This window comes from Haplochromis burtoni, unplaced genomic scaffold (assembly GCF_018398535.1).
Source record: "Haplochromis burtoni strain Fernald_Lab_line unplaced genomic scaffold, NCSU_Asbu1 Contig_57, whole genome shotgun sequence".
Lineage (NCBI taxonomy): Eukaryota > Metazoa > Chordata > Actinopteri > Cichliformes > Cichlidae > Haplochromis > Haplochromis burtoni.
Window position 1 is genome coordinate 54,651 of NW_024582418.1, and position 17,556 is coordinate 72,206.

General features: G+C 38.9%; 2 protein-coding genes across 5 annotated transcripts in view; one reads left to right on the forward strand and one right to left on the reverse strand.

The window, feature by feature from the left end:
* Positions 1-7,707, reverse strand: part of LOC102301712 — a 12,931-nt gene extending 5,224 nt beyond the window's left edge. For 3 of the 4 annotated variants that reach the window (XM_042220891.1, XM_042220892.1, XM_042220890.1), the window contains exons 1-12: positions 7,103-7,707; positions 6,817-7,024; positions 6,409-6,575; positions 5,959-6,089; positions 5,608-5,774; positions 4,247-4,332; positions 3,830-3,910; positions 3,460-3,574; positions 1,563-1,738; positions 994-1,215; positions 332-534; positions 30-152 (exon numbers count right to left, since the gene is read on the reverse strand). In XM_042220891.1, coding sequence (XP_042076825.1) covers positions 30-152; positions 332-534; positions 994-1,215; positions 1,563-1,738; positions 3,460-3,574; positions 3,830-3,910; positions 4,247-4,332; positions 5,608-5,774; positions 5,959-6,089; positions 6,409-6,575; positions 6,817-7,024; positions 7,103-7,357 — 1,934 coding nt within the window. In that variant the 5' untranslated portion in view covers positions 7,358-7,707. The remainder of the gene's footprint in view (positions 1-29; positions 153-331; positions 535-993; positions 1,216-1,562; positions 1,739-3,459; positions 3,575-3,829; positions 3,911-4,246; positions 4,333-5,607; positions 5,775-5,958; positions 6,090-6,408; positions 6,576-6,816; positions 7,025-7,102) is intronic. The other variant, XM_042220893.1, reaches the window with a different exon arrangement.
* Positions 7,700-11,579, forward strand: c1d (C1D nuclear receptor corepressor). The gene is made up of 5 exons (XM_005922415.3): positions 7,700-7,807; positions 8,060-8,189; positions 9,257-9,323; positions 9,486-9,541; positions 9,630-11,579. Exons 2-5 carry the CDS (start codon positions 8,064-8,066, stop codon positions 9,819-9,821), a joined length of 441 nt encoding a protein of 146 aa, XP_005922477.1. The 5' UTR covers positions 7,700-7,807; positions 8,060-8,063; the 3' UTR covers positions 9,822-11,579.
* Positions 11,580-17,556: the final 5,977 nt, after the last annotated feature.

Consider the following 17,556-nt stretch of genomic DNA (forward strand, 5'->3'; position numbering starts at 1 on the left):
CACACACACACACACACACACACACACACCTCTTGCTGCAGCGCTGGCTGATAAAGTGCTCCAGTCCCTGTTGTAAGAACAAAGCAGCCTCCTTCTCTGCATCCTCAGAGGCTTTCTGTTCCTGCAGTAGCAGACCCAGGCCTGCGAAGAATCTGGAAAAAAGAAAGGCAACACACATTGAAGAGATCACAGTGAGAGCTGCACAGCTTCCTAACTCTGCAATATTTAATCAGCTTCTTTAATCTAGTTTCTTGTTACTATTACAAGTTACTATTAGTATTACAATATTTTTCCTTCTTCTACTACCGTATGTACAATCCTGCAAACTGACCTGAGTGCAGGGTGTAGGGGTCGTAGGGCCAGCCCATTGTGAAAGTGCAGCAGGGCTTCCCTTTCCCTCCCTTGCAGCAGCAGCAGCCTTCCTGCATGGAGGCTGTACTCCCAGCTTTCTGGGCACAGAGACCAGGCATCCAGGTACTTCAGAAGGGCTCGGTGGATATAGCTCTCTTTATCCTGCATAGTTGCACTGATGTCCTGCAACCACCAAGTCCAAGTTTATTGATGATAAGTAACAGTCATAGATGCTTAGACTAAAAACAACCATACAGAACAATATCTATATTTACCATGGTAGTGAATGCAGAACTGAAGTATCTGGAACGATACTGATTTCTATAACTAGCAATGAAAAACATCAAGATCTTCAGCTGAATAAAATTCAGCTCTGTGACGACTTAAGTGTGTTTGAAGAACCTGTGGAAATGTTAACAGTAATATTCTGAGATGCTGAACTGAATATTGTTTACAAAAGGGTTAGGGTGGTTTTACATTCTAACAGATCACTCATAAGTCAAAGAGAAGTTGTACTGATGTTAGGAAGAGGGCGATAGCCTGTCTGTACTGGCCCCTCACTAGTCTTTTTCATCACTATCAGATAAAACCGTTTCCTCAAGCAATAGAAGCAGAGGTACTGACAGCGTATGACACAATTACCTTGCCAGTTTTCTTAGAAAGCCAGATGTAGAGAGTCTGAACATAGTCTGCTTTGCTGGACTGTCCCTGCTCTTTGAGCAGATGATACTCTTTATCCAGAGCCTGCAGCTGGTTCTCTACTGTGGGTGTTCCAAGGAAACCGTGCAGTTTACACACAGCCAAGATGTCATCCTGATGTGCCGTTGATTTGGCATCACTTAATTCATCTCTCTCTTTGTCAGCCTTTGAGTTGAAACATGCGAGGTTCATTAGCTTTCAACTCAAAAATCAACAAGACAACTGATTTACAATAACCTGGCAAAAAAGTACTATTTTTATATTTTCTGAAAGCTTTGTCACATTTCATAAACTTCCACATGCTTATGAATAATGAAAGTGTGTACTGCAACATCAAAGCAATGTCGTTAACTGACATTTCAGCTGTAATTGACCATATATTTTAATTTAACATTAGCATGTTATTTACTGTGCAATTCTGATTAAAATAACCTTCAGTAATTTTTTTCATTGTTTTAATACAACTAATATGCTGCATAGAGAGCTTTTATTTGTGTATAATAGTACCACACCTTCCTCTGTAGGCTGTACATCTCTGTAGCATAATGGTGCTCCTCCAGCACGAGACCCAGCTGGAAGTGAAGCCTGGCATCTCTGGAGTTAAGTCTGATAGCTGATGCATAGTGGACAGCAGCCTGCTCCAGGCTATGCAGAGGAGACTGGCCATCTTCATGGTGCAACAGGTCTCCTGTGGAAATAGGAAAAATAAAACACTGTTTTGTGGTACACATCTGACAGAGAGACCAGAGGATTTGCATATATATAGATTATATAGTACTGGCAAACAACATTTTTCATCGCCGCAGGATGACATTACATTTAAGAGTTTTAAAGACCCATTTAAAACCCCCTTCAGTTCAAATGTAAGATCAAACCAAACTTACAATAGACTTCCTATCTACAATTTTACCATAAGTGTGTCTAGTTTAAGTATTTGGTTGAGCTTAAGAACACTGTCTAAATGTGTTTATTAATGTGAGAAGAATAAAATGTTGTTGGCTGTTGTTACCACTAGCAATTTTATTGATCTTACACATATAAACATAGCTTGAAGTATTTAGAGAAACTGATTTAACCAGTACACAGCATGTGTCATGAATCTTGGCTTTAGTTTCGAATTTTATTAAGTAATTAAGCCCTTTATAATCCGCTGACTTGAATTTAACTATTTTTGTAATTCTTTGGATTGTATTTGGCGGCATGCTCAAAACGCTGTCAGCAACCAGCGGCAGTGTAAACCTGATGATCATGTTTTGTTCCAGGAATTATAAAGAATTCAGCACGTATCATGTCACTTAGTAGTACTTAGTAGTAGCAGTAATAAAATTCATATGGAAGTAAATCTTAGTACAGCAATTTTGACTCTCCAATTTAATACATTTCATTCAAACTGTATTGAGAATCAGAAAAATAAAAAAAACTTGGATAAGGTACTGTGTGCTTTGTGAAGTGAGCTCATTTTGAACAGCTTATTGAAGGACAGTTTCATCCAAGCATGAATACTTCACAGCACAATGCATAATGAAAACTAAACAGACTCTCCCATCTAGCTGCCTTCTCTTTACCGAGTACTGGATGCGCCTTTTGCATGAAATATTGAAAGAGAGTATCTTCCCTTGGCAAGTGCGTCCTTTTTCTGTCCAAGTGCACTGATGTCAAGCTTTTAATTGGTTATATTCCCTGGTACATTACATAATCCAACAAGCAGACCCATTCAGCATTTGCTGTTTTATAACTGATATATGCTACATAGCAGAAAAGTCATTTTAGCTCATGAAATTTTTGAGTCTGACAGAAGCATTGAGCTAATGTTAATGTGCAATAAACAGTGTCTTAAAAATGAAAACGTTTCACCAGGCCACATGAAAAATGAAAGGTCAAAAATCAACACTTTTTTACTAACAACCCTCATGACACTCATTCTCATTTTGATACTTTTCAGTCACAAAAAAATTTGCAAGGCAAAGATAGCTGAGAAAACATGAGCACAAACTTGAGTGTGAGTGTCTGGCATGTCAAATAAAAGAGAACGCTTCAGAAGTAGCCACTTAGCAGCCTGTTTTCATGTATTTTTTATTAGCTTTAAGCTGAGCTGTGTTGTCAAGGTAAGGCAAGGAAAAAGTCGCTTTGCTCCAGAGTATTTTTAAATAATCAGTAAATAGCCTGTTTAAAAATAAAGGCAACAACAGACATTCGGCATTAGGGCAGATGGTAATTTGGACAGACTAGTCAGCACTTTATAAAAAGTAACAGGTGAAAAAATGCATTTGGTTTTTTTTTCTGACTTTCTAGTTTGTATTATAATAGCTTTACTCTTGTCTGACCCACATTTTGTTTTGGATCACCATCTTACAATGCAGCATAATAATTCACAAAGTGTTAAAATGTAGGCGTGAAAGTGCTACATGCCTGGCTTTGGCAGATGTTGCCTGTAGAGTTTCAGGTGCTCCTGGGCCAAAGCACACAACTTGTCAACACTGTCTTCTGCTGCTGTCATTTGTAGTCTTTTCTCCCAGTTACGAATCTGTAGTAGAAAATAGACCAAGCAGGAAAGCTTAAACAGATACAGTAGGAGTAGTGATATGAGCCATATTATAACTTATACTTTTCATTTGATTAAGTGGGTAAACTATAAAGGTCCTCGATTACCCACATTCACCACAAGATAGAACTATGGCAATAAGTAATTTTAGGTTTTTAGGTTTGCTGTGTATCATCAACATCAGTCAGAATATTAACTAACTGGACACTGAAAGGAATACCCAGTACAGCTTATTACCTCACAGGTGTGTTCAGTCTCTGTCTCCAGACATTTGGCTGATTCAAAGTGCTTCTTATACCAATCTGTCTCTGTTACATCCTAAAAGAAATAGTATCCTGATTATATCACAAATAAAGATTTTATAAAGTGCCTTTACCAGGTTCCATTGATAAAGCTGACAAGGTGACTGTGCTGAATATACAGAACTGGGTTTGTCATTCTACCAATTACTGAAATGTAAAAATTATACATGGCTAATAAAAACTACTATTTTATTGACTCGTTCACCATAAATGTGGTCATTACTTTTACTATGGAATTCAAACTTGCGTTTACTCACAGTTAAATGGAGCACTGTCTTGTAAATAAAGGATAAACAGTGTCAAAGTCAGCGATTCTGGCAATGGAGGTTACTGCTTAATCTTTTACACTGACCTTTGCATCTAGGTCCCCAGTGGGTTTATGTAAACAGTCCAGAATGTGTGACCCAAGCTCAGACAGTTTCATCGTAGTGTCACACCCTTTGTTTAAAAGGAGAAAAAAGCTCATTAGAGGTGGACCGGGATGGATTTAGCTGTCAGGTTATTTAACAAATCTGTAGAATTGCTCCCCATGCAACCTCCCCCTAGGCAATGTGTCCAAACTAGCAATTAGTTGACTCGATGAAAGCATGCTCCTGCACTCTCGATATTTTACCTGCATCTTTATTCAAAAATGTCTTTCAGTCCATCTGTCCCTTCAGGTGCAAAAGGCTTGAGATAGGCTGAGATACTGGGCGGGTGTTTCTTGGTCTTTTTGTTATGGTCGTATCTTTCTAATCGATCTTTTTCTGTGGCTGCTTCTAAACACGTTTTCTTCTACTTCTCTTCATCACAGTTTGCATCAAAGTTCTGTTAAGGGGCGTTTATAAAGCATATTAAGGTTGAAATGTTGTATATAAATAAAACTGCCATTTGCAATTTAAGGACATTTTCCTTCACTGCTATGAGAATGACAGATGATCAGTTATGTATGTCTTTTAAGCCCCAAGGTGTTTCTAAGCAAGAGATTTTGCAGAGGTGCTTAGACTATGAAAAGTTGGATGGCTGACAATTATCTCTAACTTAATGAAGAGAAAACAGAAGTTCTTAATGTGCCCCTGACAGATTTGTACCCAATATAATAAATAAGCTAAAAACTCATCTTTTTGAAACTTGCTTTTGGTAACTTTTTGTTTTAATGTTTAAGCATTTTTGTTGTGATGTACTTTGTGATATTTATCTTGGAAGATGCTATATAAATACAATTTTACTAATTGTACTTTTACCTAAATTAAACAATTTAAGAGAAGCCTTGATTATTTAGAAATACACATCTGAGTAAGCAAGCCAGATCTTCTGAACATAAAGGCCTGATGTAAAATCCAGCCTTTGTCCCATGACAGTTAGTGGCACAAGGTTTTAGTTAAGTAATAATACCCCCTGTCATTAGAGTAACATGATCGTTGTCTACAGTATTACATCATGTTACATGATAGTATAGCTTGTGTAATCACTTCTGCTAAGAGGTAAGATACCTGTCAACAATGTAGCTGTAAGCATTTTCTATAGGTGTGGAAATAATGAAGTAACTCAAAGAATCCATATTAGGGCAGTGGCTTCATTTGTTATTCATTGATGTGACATTCATTGTACTAGAAGTTCAGGAATCTACTAGCTCTCTTTAAGAACAACAGAACCTCCTCCTATCTGAACATCCAGAATAAGAACATCCACTCTTCCCAGTAGCTTTAAACTAATATGTTTGAAATGCTTCACCTCTGTGAAAAAAGAAACACTTGACCAAGGCAGCTGACATCTTCTTGTCAAGGTCCAGTTCAACAACCTTCCAGCCGTCTCCGAGAGGACAGTCACTAAGTGGGTCAACTTTTGACCTTCGGGCAAGCATCTCAATATAAGGCCTTGAGAAGATGCTCTTTGGTTCACTACAATTTAGCAAAATAACAAATGTGTGAAAGGTGATTTGCTATATATTATACTATTTTTTTATATAAAGGAAACACATCATTCATTTGCGAATTAATATTCAGCATGAACCAAAGGATAAGTAATGGATGTGACTATTGGCGAATATGTTTTGCAATATGTGTGAGTTGTTTCAAGACTTACCTGTGATTGATAGACAAAGGCCTGTAGAAAGCACTTAGCGATACTGGGCATTCATACTCCAGCTGCTGCTTCACATCAGTGAAAGTCACAGGCACAGGAAGCAGCTCTCGAGTCACCAACACCTTGTACACCTGAAAAGGTGAGAAGGTCATTAGGTATATAAAGCTAACTACTCCCTTACTGACAAAAGGTTACCACAGATAAATGTATGGGTACAAAGCAGATGGATCCACTCATCTGCAGGAGTTATTAGGGCTCCAACAGAGACCTTTAAAAAGACTCAAATTCCTAATAAGTTTCATTACACAGAAGCAAAAGCTATGCTAAAAGCTTATGAAGTTTAAAAATTAAGAAAACTATATGTTATCAGGTGGATAATGATGAGTTTCAAAGCATTTCAAAGCTAGGATGCATATATAAAGTTTGACCACTAGCCATGTCTTATTATACCTGTGAAACACTGCCATCTGGTGAACAGACTGAAATCTCCACCACTGTGTCTCCAAAATTCAGAGGGACTGGTTCCGAGCTGCTCACCCCATTTACTGTAACTTTAATGCCTCTGTCAGGCACCTCAGGAAGGAGTGTCACTGAATTACAACAAAAGGGAACAGTATCTGGAGGCAAAAAACCCCAGAAAAGCACATAAGAATTTATTTTGTAAACTGAGAAATACTGCAAACCTTTTATGTCTCTGCATTTTTAAATAATATTCACTTACAAAGTAGCATATTTATACATACATTTACATGTCTACTGCTGCGGCTGCTTTTGTGTATCAATTGAAATAGAAAACAAAACAAAGAATTATACATTTCACATACAACTTCTTGTTTATCACAGATAGGCTGTACTCACTATTGTATTCAAAAACGTTGGTGCAAAACGCGGGGTGAAGTGAAATATCTCCTTCCAAAGCCAGGTTACTGAGCTCTGCGATCTTTGCTGACAGTTTGGTGATTTCCACACTGTATTTCTTTATGGTGCCATCCTCAGCTACCACCTCGATTCCTACTCTGTTCAACCCATCTTTCAGTGTAATCGTGTTAGACCTTTCACCAAAGAGCTGAAATAGAAATCACAAGGCTAAATTAGATGCGAAAGAGACTTGAATTGAGAAATAGAAGGCATAAAGCTTGCTCACAATACTATATGAAGCCCCACAATCGCTTGTCATCACGTCCAGTGTCACTTCGTTGACGCTGCTCTCCACAGTCACTTTGTAGTCTGTGACTTCAGGTGTGAACGATGGACGGAGCTTCCCAGCAGAAACACAGAGCTTCTCTAAATCACAGTTATCCATGATGACTCGGGCGTCTTCTTTATAGCTTGCTTGGGTTGAGCTACAGCAGTCCCAAAACACAGCACTTAAACTGCTGTCCCATCCCAGCGCGCTCATTTTTATTTACCACACTGACGCCCCACGTTACCACAGTAACATGACCACTTCTGTTGTATTTAGATATTAAGTTACTACTACATATGAGTATTTTAAATACATTTGGGCGTTTAACAGGAATAAAAACAACAGCTGATACTTAAAGAAGTTTTTCGTTTAGACCCTTGCTTAAAAAAATGTGCCATAAGTCAATAATAAGGAGCGTCGATTTAGAGAATACACACGGTTACACAAAAACGGATATTGTTATTAAACAAAATATAGAAAACTGCAAATAAAATTGTTATCACGCTGAAAAAAAATAAAAAAAATATTTAGCTAACGATAACTAGCTGTTCCACTCATCCCAACGGCAGACGGCGCTAGAGGAGCGAAGAGGAAAACGAAGAGGACTAGGTCAAAGTTTTAACGTCATTTCCTGTCGGCTAAAGCGTGTTGTCTACTAACAGGGTAAATATGTGATTTTGTTTTGTTAGATTTAATTTACAGTGATCCCGTTTTGCTATTAAACCAGTAATTAGTAACTTACATCTATCCCTTTTGTCACTTTCCTCAGCTTATCTAAACGTTAGTTTGGTTTCCTGTTAGCATTGTATGCTAGCTCTCTTCCTGGACATATTGCTATTGTTTTTCTGTTCTTCTAATGAAAAATAGTCCTATAGGAAAGTTACACGACGTTGTAATTATTCAATTATTTTACAGAAATATGGCCGCAGAGGACTACCCTCACGAGATAGATGAACAGCTCACGGGCTTCGACTCGTCAGTGACTTCAGTTAAAACCATCTTGGAGCAGTTGATGTCGATGCCCAGAAATGACCTGCTGCAAAAGGTAGGCCTAATACTATTATACACATCGGGTACTTTGGTCTTTTTGTTGGCTTAGATTTGTTCTTGTGCGTACCTACTATCTGTATACACTCGTGCACTCACCGGCCACTTTGTTAGAAACACATGGTCAGATACTTGGTAACAGATTATTTAATGTGCCAATAGCTCAATCAATTTAGGAATGTGAACATGGTCAAGAAAAACAACTGAGGTGGGGATGAAACATGGTCTTAGTATTTCAGAAAATTGCGGATCTTCTGGGATTTTCCATCACAATCATTTCTGTGGTTTACATACAATGGTCTAAAAAAGAGAAAATATCCAGTGATTGTCTGTTCTCTGGGTGAAAATGTCATGTTGATGCCAGATGTTAGAGGAGAATGGCCAGACTGCCACAGGCTCATAAGAAGACAACAGTAAGGGTATGCAGAAGAGCATCTCTGAACACACAACACATTGAACATGGCAGCTGATGGGTGACAGCAACAAAAGACAACAACAGAAGTGCCGGCCTACCTAAGTATTGTTGCTGACCATGTCTTTTCCTTTATGACCTCAGTTTATGCATCGTCTGATAGCTGCTTCCAGCAGTGTAACACTCCATGTCCGTAAATCATCTCAAACTGGTTTCTTGCCATGACTATTAGTTCACTGTACTCAGATGACCTCCATCGTCACCAGATCTCAGTGAAACAGATTGTCTTTGGGATGTGGTGGAACAGGAGATTCACCTCATGGATGTACAGCTGACATAGCGGCACCAGCTGTGTGATGCTATCATATCAATATGGACCAGAACTCTGAGCAATGTTTCCACCTCCCTGTTAAATCTATGCTATGAAGAATTAGGGCACTTCTGGGGGCAAAGGATGTCAAAACCCAATGCTAGGAAGATGTACCTAATAAAGTGGCTAGTGTGTTCATATTTATTTTCTTTTATAGAGCAAAATTTTATTCAGTGAAACAATACTGCATTGAATATGTTACAAATACATTTAATGAAAAAAGTGATACTAATCTGTCGTATGCAGGAGGCTATAAATAAAATACAATTTGGTTCATTAACAGTTGGATCCTCTGGATCAAGCCAAGCTGGATCTGATGTCTGCCTACACCCTTAATTCATTATTCTGGAGTGAGTTTTTTCCCGATTTTGTCTAATCTTTATATCTTGTTGAATATAGATAAATTTAGCGAAAGCATACTGAAGAGACAAATACATTACAACTTTTCCATACATGGATGTCATTTTGTGTGGAAAGTGTGGACATGTGGCTTTATTTTTTATCTTACTCAGTGTACTTGGTAACACAAGGGATAAATCCCAGAGAACATGGAATCAAACAGGAATTGGTATGTGCCATCTATCTCTGACTTATTATTTGCTCACATGGATTCATATGTATTGTCTAATTCCTCAGTAACCATCCTGTTGTTTCAGGAGCGAATAAGGACATATATGAACAGAGTGAAAGAGATCACAGAGAAGAAAAAAGCTGCCCGTCTGGATAAGGGAGCTGCTGCACGCTTCGTCCGGAGTGCTCTTTATGATCCTGATGATAAGGATTCTAAAAAAAAAGCAGCAAGCACATCTTCAGAAACTCCTCCATCAAAGCGTTCAAAGCAGAAATGAAATAAAGAAGAAGCTGCAGAGTATGTCAAAGTGCAAAAGATCACGACCTTTAAGGGTGATGAACACTGGGGTAAAACATTTTGGTCATAAGCCACATTTGAAGGCTAAGGTTGTCTGATCAACAATTACACAAGACAGCTAAACAGAACAATCCATCATCAGGATCATAGCTTGGAGTCGTGTAAATTTTCATGGTTGCCCCGCAGCAGTCTGCAAATGTGTTTGACAAGCAAAAGACTGTAGTTGCTACGTTTGACACGTCGTCTCAGGGCAGTCTCACATACTTTTGGATCTTGATGCTAACAGCTGCTCTAGGTTTGAAACATGTTGTAATGTTCTTGTAATGTTGCGCTGGTCTAAATCTTTGTATTTTGAAAGTGATTCTAGGAATCAAAGTTTCATTTTTTTTTTAAACAAATGCAATGTTTTGCCTTTAGCATAAAAATATTCACCAAAAATACAGTGTTTAAATTATTTTCTTTTATACAGTTTATTGTCAACATGGTGCTGAAATGTGTAATAGTGTCGCATTTCAGGAAGCAAGTGCAGGATGTGAGCCTTCTGCTCAGCTGTCTGTTTCCTCTGGTCGATCTGAGAGAGCGTGGTGGTTATATAAATTGACCGTATGATACACTGCTGATCTATCTAAGGCAGTGGTCGGCAATTAATTTTCCTAAAGGGCCACATGAGACGCTAGGATTATTGTTGAGGGCCGCACCATTGAGCTTACAGAAAGCTAAAATTAATACTGAGCAGAATTGAGTTCATCTTAATATTAATTTTCTCTTTTTGAAGGCTTATTGTTGTTTTTGTTTCTTGATAGTCTTCCTCAATAGTCCTTCTTTTAAGATGAGATAAGATAAACCTTTATTAGTCCCAAATTTGTTGTGTCACAGCAGAAAGTGGACAGTTCAAAGTTACAGCAGCAAAAATTAAGAAAAATAATGAAATAGAATGAGATAAAAGAATAACATACTATATAAAATAGAATAAAATACTATGTTGTCAAAAAAAATTACACTTATTGGTATTGCGTGTGTGTCTGCACGTGTTTGGTCAACTCAATGTTTGGTCTCTGTTGTGGAGTCTGACAGCCGATGGAAGGAAAGACCTGCAAAATCTGTCTGTCCCACATCATGGGTGCCGCAGTCTGCCACTGAAGGAGCTGCTCAGTGCTGTCACAGTCTCCTGCACGGGGTGGGAGATTGCATCCAACAGGGATGACAGCTTAGCCACCATTCTCCTGTCACTCACCACCTCCACTGGGTCCAGAGGGCATCCTAGAACAGAGCTGGCCCTCCGGATCAGCCTGTTCAGTCTCTTTCTGTCCCCAGCAGAGCACACCGTGAAATATGGCAGAGGCTACCACAGAGTCATAGAAGGTCTTCAGGAGTGGCCCTTGACTCCAAAAGACCTGAGCTTCCACAGCAGATACAGCCTGCTCTGCCCTTTCCTGTACAGGGCATTTGAGTTGTGAGTCCAATCCAGTTTATTGTTCTGATGAACACCATTCAAAAAGCTTCTTCAGTTCTAAAAGCTGATCGGTAGTATATAACCTCTACTGTTGTCCTAATGAAGGTGGTTTCAACATGCCTGTGACTCACAAGTACGTCCAGATTGTTCAACTGCCCTCGACTCCCATTCACTTTAGATCAGTGGTCCCCAGCTCCCGGCCCAGTCTGTGAGTCGTTTGGTAACAGTCCGCAAGAGTTGAGGCTCAGGTGTGAAATTTGTGGTTTTCAGAGTTTTTACTGTTATTTTTTTAATCGTTTTCATCCTTAACTCCATTTCCCTGGGTCTTTTCCTGTGTGTTATGAATAAATCCTCTTTCTTTCTTTTTTTTTTGTACCGGTACTGGTTTTATTTTGTTGTATTTATCCGTGATATCTTAAAGGCCGGTCTGTGAAAATATTCTTGGACATAAACTGGTCCGTTAAGCACAAAAGGTTGGGGATCGCTGCTTTAGATGACGGTGACCCAGGTGAATGAGAATCTATACAGACAATCCAAACATCTCAACAGTAAGTAGTGAAAAAGTCAATAAAACCAGCAATTTATATTACAGAACCATGCAACAAAGCAATAATTAAGCCAGTCTTTACAGGCAGAATATCACATGTAACCCAAACTGATTTCCTTCTGACGAAAAATACAGTTTTTACTTTCATTTAAAAACTTTCAGCATTGATAACGAGAGTTAAAAACATGCAAATATTTTTAAAATTCATTTCTTGAATGAAACACCTTTAACACTGACATACTAAAAACCCATATATTTGTGTTTCACCTTGGTAAAAGTAAACAATACTGTAGAGCTCATTTCATTAGAATAATAGGACAAAAAAAGGGTGAAACTGCATTGTACTAAATAACAATCAAGCAGAGGAATATTTAATTCACGATAGCAACTTGTATCGGCCCTCACGTCGGTCAAACTGGTGACCTTTTGATTACAAAGTGGCCTTTGTAACCATGGCAAACAGTGTTGTAGTTGGATGGCTGCATGGTATAAGCATAGGCTGTAATGAGACTCCCCCTTATAAAAACCAATGTCACATTTGATAAAGGCACCCATATAGCTTCCTTTTTTAATTCCCTCTGGACAGCCGAGATCTTAATCTTAATGTACCCTCGAGTCACTGCATCCCTCTAATCAAGCTCAGGAAACAGCGAGGCAGTGAGTTAGATTCTAAGGAATGTATCATTTCATTCTTTTCATCATCTTTCCTTTTCTCATCCTCCCTACAGCAGCGTCCAAAAATGACATTTGTTTAGCCAAAGCCTCCTACTCCATTTTTTTAAAAGTTTTTCCACCAAGTTGTTGTTTCAAACTCTGTTCAAAGACATGTGTCAAACTTTGCCTGATGAACAGCCCCGTCTGCATATTGGAAAAATATGGATTTTTCTGCTTTTTCCCCTCTCTGTTATGTTCGCCTTCAAATGCCCTCTTCCACACATGTGCTGAGTATAAAGGAGATAGGTCACAGTGCGAGCAAATTTGAACAAACAAACTCTCATGTTGAAATTGTGAGCCCTAACTCGTTCCAAACCCTGATTTGTCCCGCGGTTGTTTATTTATGCTGTTTGTGAGCAGCTTGCGGTGAGGAAGTTTATATTACGTGGAGTGAAAGGCATCAGACCAAATGACCTCTTCAGGCAAGATGGCGTTAGAGGCAGCCTTTGTTGCAAACACTGTCTCCTAAAAGGATGGAGTCTGCTGACAAAAGACTGTGTTAACCTGCTTTAAATCACAGAGTTTGAGCTGGATTGTCAGTTACAAGATGTTATAAATAGGCTACACTATGATTACAGTGCTGAAATCCAGAAGCCTCAAATAATGTCCATGTAATCACTAGCCAGACTTTTTATTGCATTGCCTCTAATATCCTGGAATTTATCATTTGTGTCTCATCAGATACATTCGGGGTGTCTTATCTATTCTTTAGAGAAGTCATAAGTTTTTCCTGGGGCACAAGAGAAAATGTATTTCTTCACTTTCACCTCTCTTTTCTTGTATTTGGTGCTTTTCAGCCCAGTATAAAGTACTCATATTTTGAGAAAGGGAATGTTAAAAAAATGAGGAAGAAGTGAACATTGTTTTGGTCATGTGTTCTAGTTTGGGAATGGAAAGTCGGGAAGATTTTTTTTTTGCCTTTAAAGCACCACGCTGCAGATAAACAATGAAAAGCACTGACAAAATGAGATCCAGAGTTTATTCTTGACCTAAAATCATCTTACCACAAGGTCCAATTTAGTAGCTGCTCTGGAGCTTTCAATCACATCGCATTTTCTTTATCCGAAGAAGGGCTTGCTGTCCGCGTTAAATGCTGAGATTCAAATTTACAATTGGGATGATATATACAGAGTATGTTTTTAGTACCGTAATTTGAATTGGAGGTTAAATTGTATGTGCATGCATGCCGAAAAAAAAAGAATCAGTCTCAGATGGGCACAGGTGCCTGATTGAAAACCAAAAGGGTTTGTTTAAAAATGCTATAATTCACAAAAACACAATGGCACATGTTGCATTTCATAAGGCTGAATGTGAAAACCTTTAAAATCCCAAAGTGCATCACCTACACAGACCTGGAAAGTCATTTCATTGCAGCCTGTGTTGCAGAGAATGATGGGGCATATAAGCCCACTAGGACAAGCTTTCTCTGGAATAGCTGGGTGAAATGTCAGTGAATGTGAGAGAAGGATTGCATCTATTGCCGCTTTATTCCATCTGACACACCACAAATTCCATCCAGTCATTTGTGCCACTTTCTGTTCACCTCAGACCTGATGACAGAGCCGCTGATTAATCGTGATAACAATGTTTTTGTTTTAGCTAGCCCCCCAGCACAGAGACAAATTGCTTTTTTTCAAGTGTCAGAAGGTGAGACAGTTCAGACCACCAAACTGTCCAGCAGAGAGTGGGGTCAGTTCCTTCTATTCTATTTCTTTAAGTTCTGTTAATCCTCTCTACTGCTGAAATAACCAAAAAATAATTCATTTCCCTTTAAAAGCTAATAACACGCTTCTGGTCAGAACACCCACTGAACTTGTGAACTTGCTATTTCCTTACCTAATGTTTCCATCTAAACTCAATATATTTCATTTGTCATTAGAAACTATAGTACAGTTTTGTGGAGAAGCATTAATAGGCAAACTGTCAATGCTAAATCTGGTTTCCATTCATTTCTCTTGAATTTTTCGAAATGTGACACAAAAACAGCAGTAGTACTTGGACAATTTCATCAAGGACGCAAATTCATGATTTACCTTTCTTCACTTCTTTGTGTCTATCTACACTTTCCTTCTCTGTACATCCCAGCGGGATTTAGCCATATGATACTGTGACGCCATAGAAACCAAGGCCTTGAAATCCTCTCGCTAAACACATCACATCACCATCACACTTCATTGTGTTTCCATCCTTAAAATGACGTTACTCCTGCCAATGAAGAGAAAAAACTCTCCCCAGAAATATCCCTCATTTACTGAGTTGGGGTTGGCCTGTCATCTATCAGGTTAAAATGAACTATTAGGTTTTCTTTGTGAGTAAATGTTGTCTTTTCTCCCAAACCAAGTCAAAGTGGCATCTGTGATTGTACTGAGAAGTTCCAACGTTTGAATGTTTCTAAATGTGAAATAGGAAATTGCTTTCAATGACCTTTTAATAGATAAATAAAGTTTTGAAAATGAAACAGTCTTATTAAACTGGGCTTATTTATTGTCTTTTTCACATGTGCAGACCAGGCTTAAGATGAAGTCAGTGTGCTGCAGACTGGCCATTTGAAGACCTCATCTATTACTATGTCCCAATGTTTACCTCTGGCATGGACCTCTTTTTAGGAGGCGGAATGTATCACCCCATATGGCTGCAATGTGAAATCGGGGTTTTTCCCCTTTAAACCATGGCCTTCCGATGCATAAAGCCTCAGGATAACCGTCCAGCCATCAAAGAGCTGAACGCGAAACCATCTCTGAATCCTTTGCACACAAGCACGCATGAACGTGCGCACAGTCTCACACACACAAACGCACATACAGAAGGAGTTAGGCAGCTGCAAGCATGCTGTGAAAGCAGGAAAACACTGACTGTTACACATGTTGAGAGACGTACAAAGGCACACAGAAAATGGATTGCATGTGCATATATGTACACTCAGAGTTGATTGGAGGTGTGTAATGGATTGGATCCCCTCGTAATTCCTGGGATAGCGTTGTCTTCTAGATCCATACAGAGGCGGATGAGACCACAGCTGTTTGGACATAAATTTCCAGAGGAATGCCTTAAGTCTAAGCCTTCAGCATAAAGAGCATGACTGAAGATTCCTCTGCACATGACAAGTAATCACCCTAAGGATTTTTATTTTGTAGCAGCCATGTACAAGGTCACTGAATCCATTGTGTCTGTTCTTGTTTAGTACTAGCGCACAGTGTTACATGCGAAGCCAGCTACCTTTGCAGGATGAGGTGAGTCACAGGTTGATGTTATTAGCGTGCAGACGGGAGCAGGTCTCCTCTGTTGTATATAAGACTCAAACAGCTGGGGCAGGGTGGAGAGCAGCTGGCCAGTCTCACATAAAAATATGAATTTCACTCTCCTCTCTATACAGTAGCTAATCCTGGAGTCATATAATCATACAGGCTTGTAGGTTTACAGGAATATTTGGGGTAGATTTGGTTGCATGCGGCTTGTAAGTGATTTTGCTTTGCCAACTAGGAAAAGTTTAAGTATTGTTTCTCCTTGGATCATATGTCTTTATTAGTTGATATTGCAGGGCCACAAATGCCACAGCTTTCACTCTGCTTTCCTTTTAAGACACTGTAAAATTTGCTGTGATAACAATATCATGTATGAGTCACTCTTCTTAAATTCATGTGGGTTATTCACAAGCTGTTTTTAGTGTGCTCAGCACTTTTAAAACTAGTTGAACGTTCATTTTTTGGCGTATGTCAAATTAAAGACCCTGCTGGCATCTAAGTCCCGTGGATTTCTAGACTTACATCCAGATACGGCTCTTATAAAGATTGAAGTGAACAGCATTTTGTTTTCATCTTTCATACATGCACTATGATCTTGAACAGAAAACTAAACTGAATAATCAAAGGAGCTTGCAAAGAAAAGCGTCTGGACTTCTTTAAGTTACTTGAAGACGTCCAGACGCTTTTCTTTGCAAGCTCCTTTGACTACGATGACCTGGATGACTGAGAACCTTTACAGACATAAACTGAATAATATTTTCCTCACACTGGGGAAATATCCACATGCTTGTCCAAGTTACAAAATCATCTCTGCACTTGCTGCATTTTATAATGCCTCTGTGCAAACAAACACCACAACAGCAACATCTCTTGTTCCTCCTAAGTCTTCCTCGAAAGAAACACACCTGCTGGATATGAACAGCTAGAGAGTCCGCTCTCCTTCGCGCACGCTATAGTTTCCTCTTTGCCTCAATAAAATAATGGGGTTTATAGCACATCAATAACCCCTCTCATCCCGCTTCGCTTGTACATTCAGAGGCGAGGTTTACAGCTACTGTGGGGCGGAAGGCTGCAGGCCTGATGTGAGAGCCTGGGGCTAACGGTAGCACCGGGTACTGTAAAGTGATGAAGGGCCCCCATTTTTACGATGATGTGAATGATGTAGCCTGAGAGAGTAAAAAAGCTTGTGAGAGCAGCAGTCTGTCCATTTACTGTACTTGACTGGACTGCTGTAAAAAGAGGAGCTTGTATGCTGTGCTGCTTAATATTTACACCAAGTTTAAGTCTTTTTGCAGATGATGTCAGCACAGAATTAGAATGTAACCTAAACCATTAAGTTAGCTACATTTTAAGAGCTATTTTTTGTTGATTTAACCTTTGTTAAAAACATCAACCCCACACCTGTTGTATACAATTTTTATCTGTCCAATTAAGAGGAGATGGGACCGGTGAGATATACTGACTTTATTGCCACACCTGTCAGTACAAGATTCACAAATATGAGCTCTGTGAGTTGCAAACCTGCAATAAGCACACATGATAACAATGCAACATTAGATTAGAGGAAAATTATTTTTTAAAATACCAAAACAAATGATTATTTGAGGATTCCTTTGAGTCATTTAGCTTTTTATTCTGGAAAACACATATCTATGATATCTTAGTAGTGATATATTTAAAAACTGAATATATACTTTGTATTTTCATAGCAACATTGCTTGGCTGTATGCATTTATGAAAAGATCCAACTACTAGCCCT

What these genes read in the sequence shown, in the direction of transcription:
- c1d (XM_005922415.3), top strand. Translation starts at nt 8,064, where the DNA reads ATGGCCGCAGAGGACTACCCTCACGAGATAGATGAACAGCTCACGGGC. An exon ending in GAAATGACCTGCTGCAAAAG is followed by an intron (nt 8,190 to 9,256) that starts GTAGGCCTAATA and finishes GTTCATTAACAG; the next exon opens with TTGGATCCTCTGGATCAAGC. An exon ending in ATGGAATCAAACAGGAATTG is followed by an intron (nt 9,542 to 9,629) that starts GTATGTGCCATC and finishes CTGTTGTTTCAG; the next exon opens with GAGCGAATAAGGACATATAT.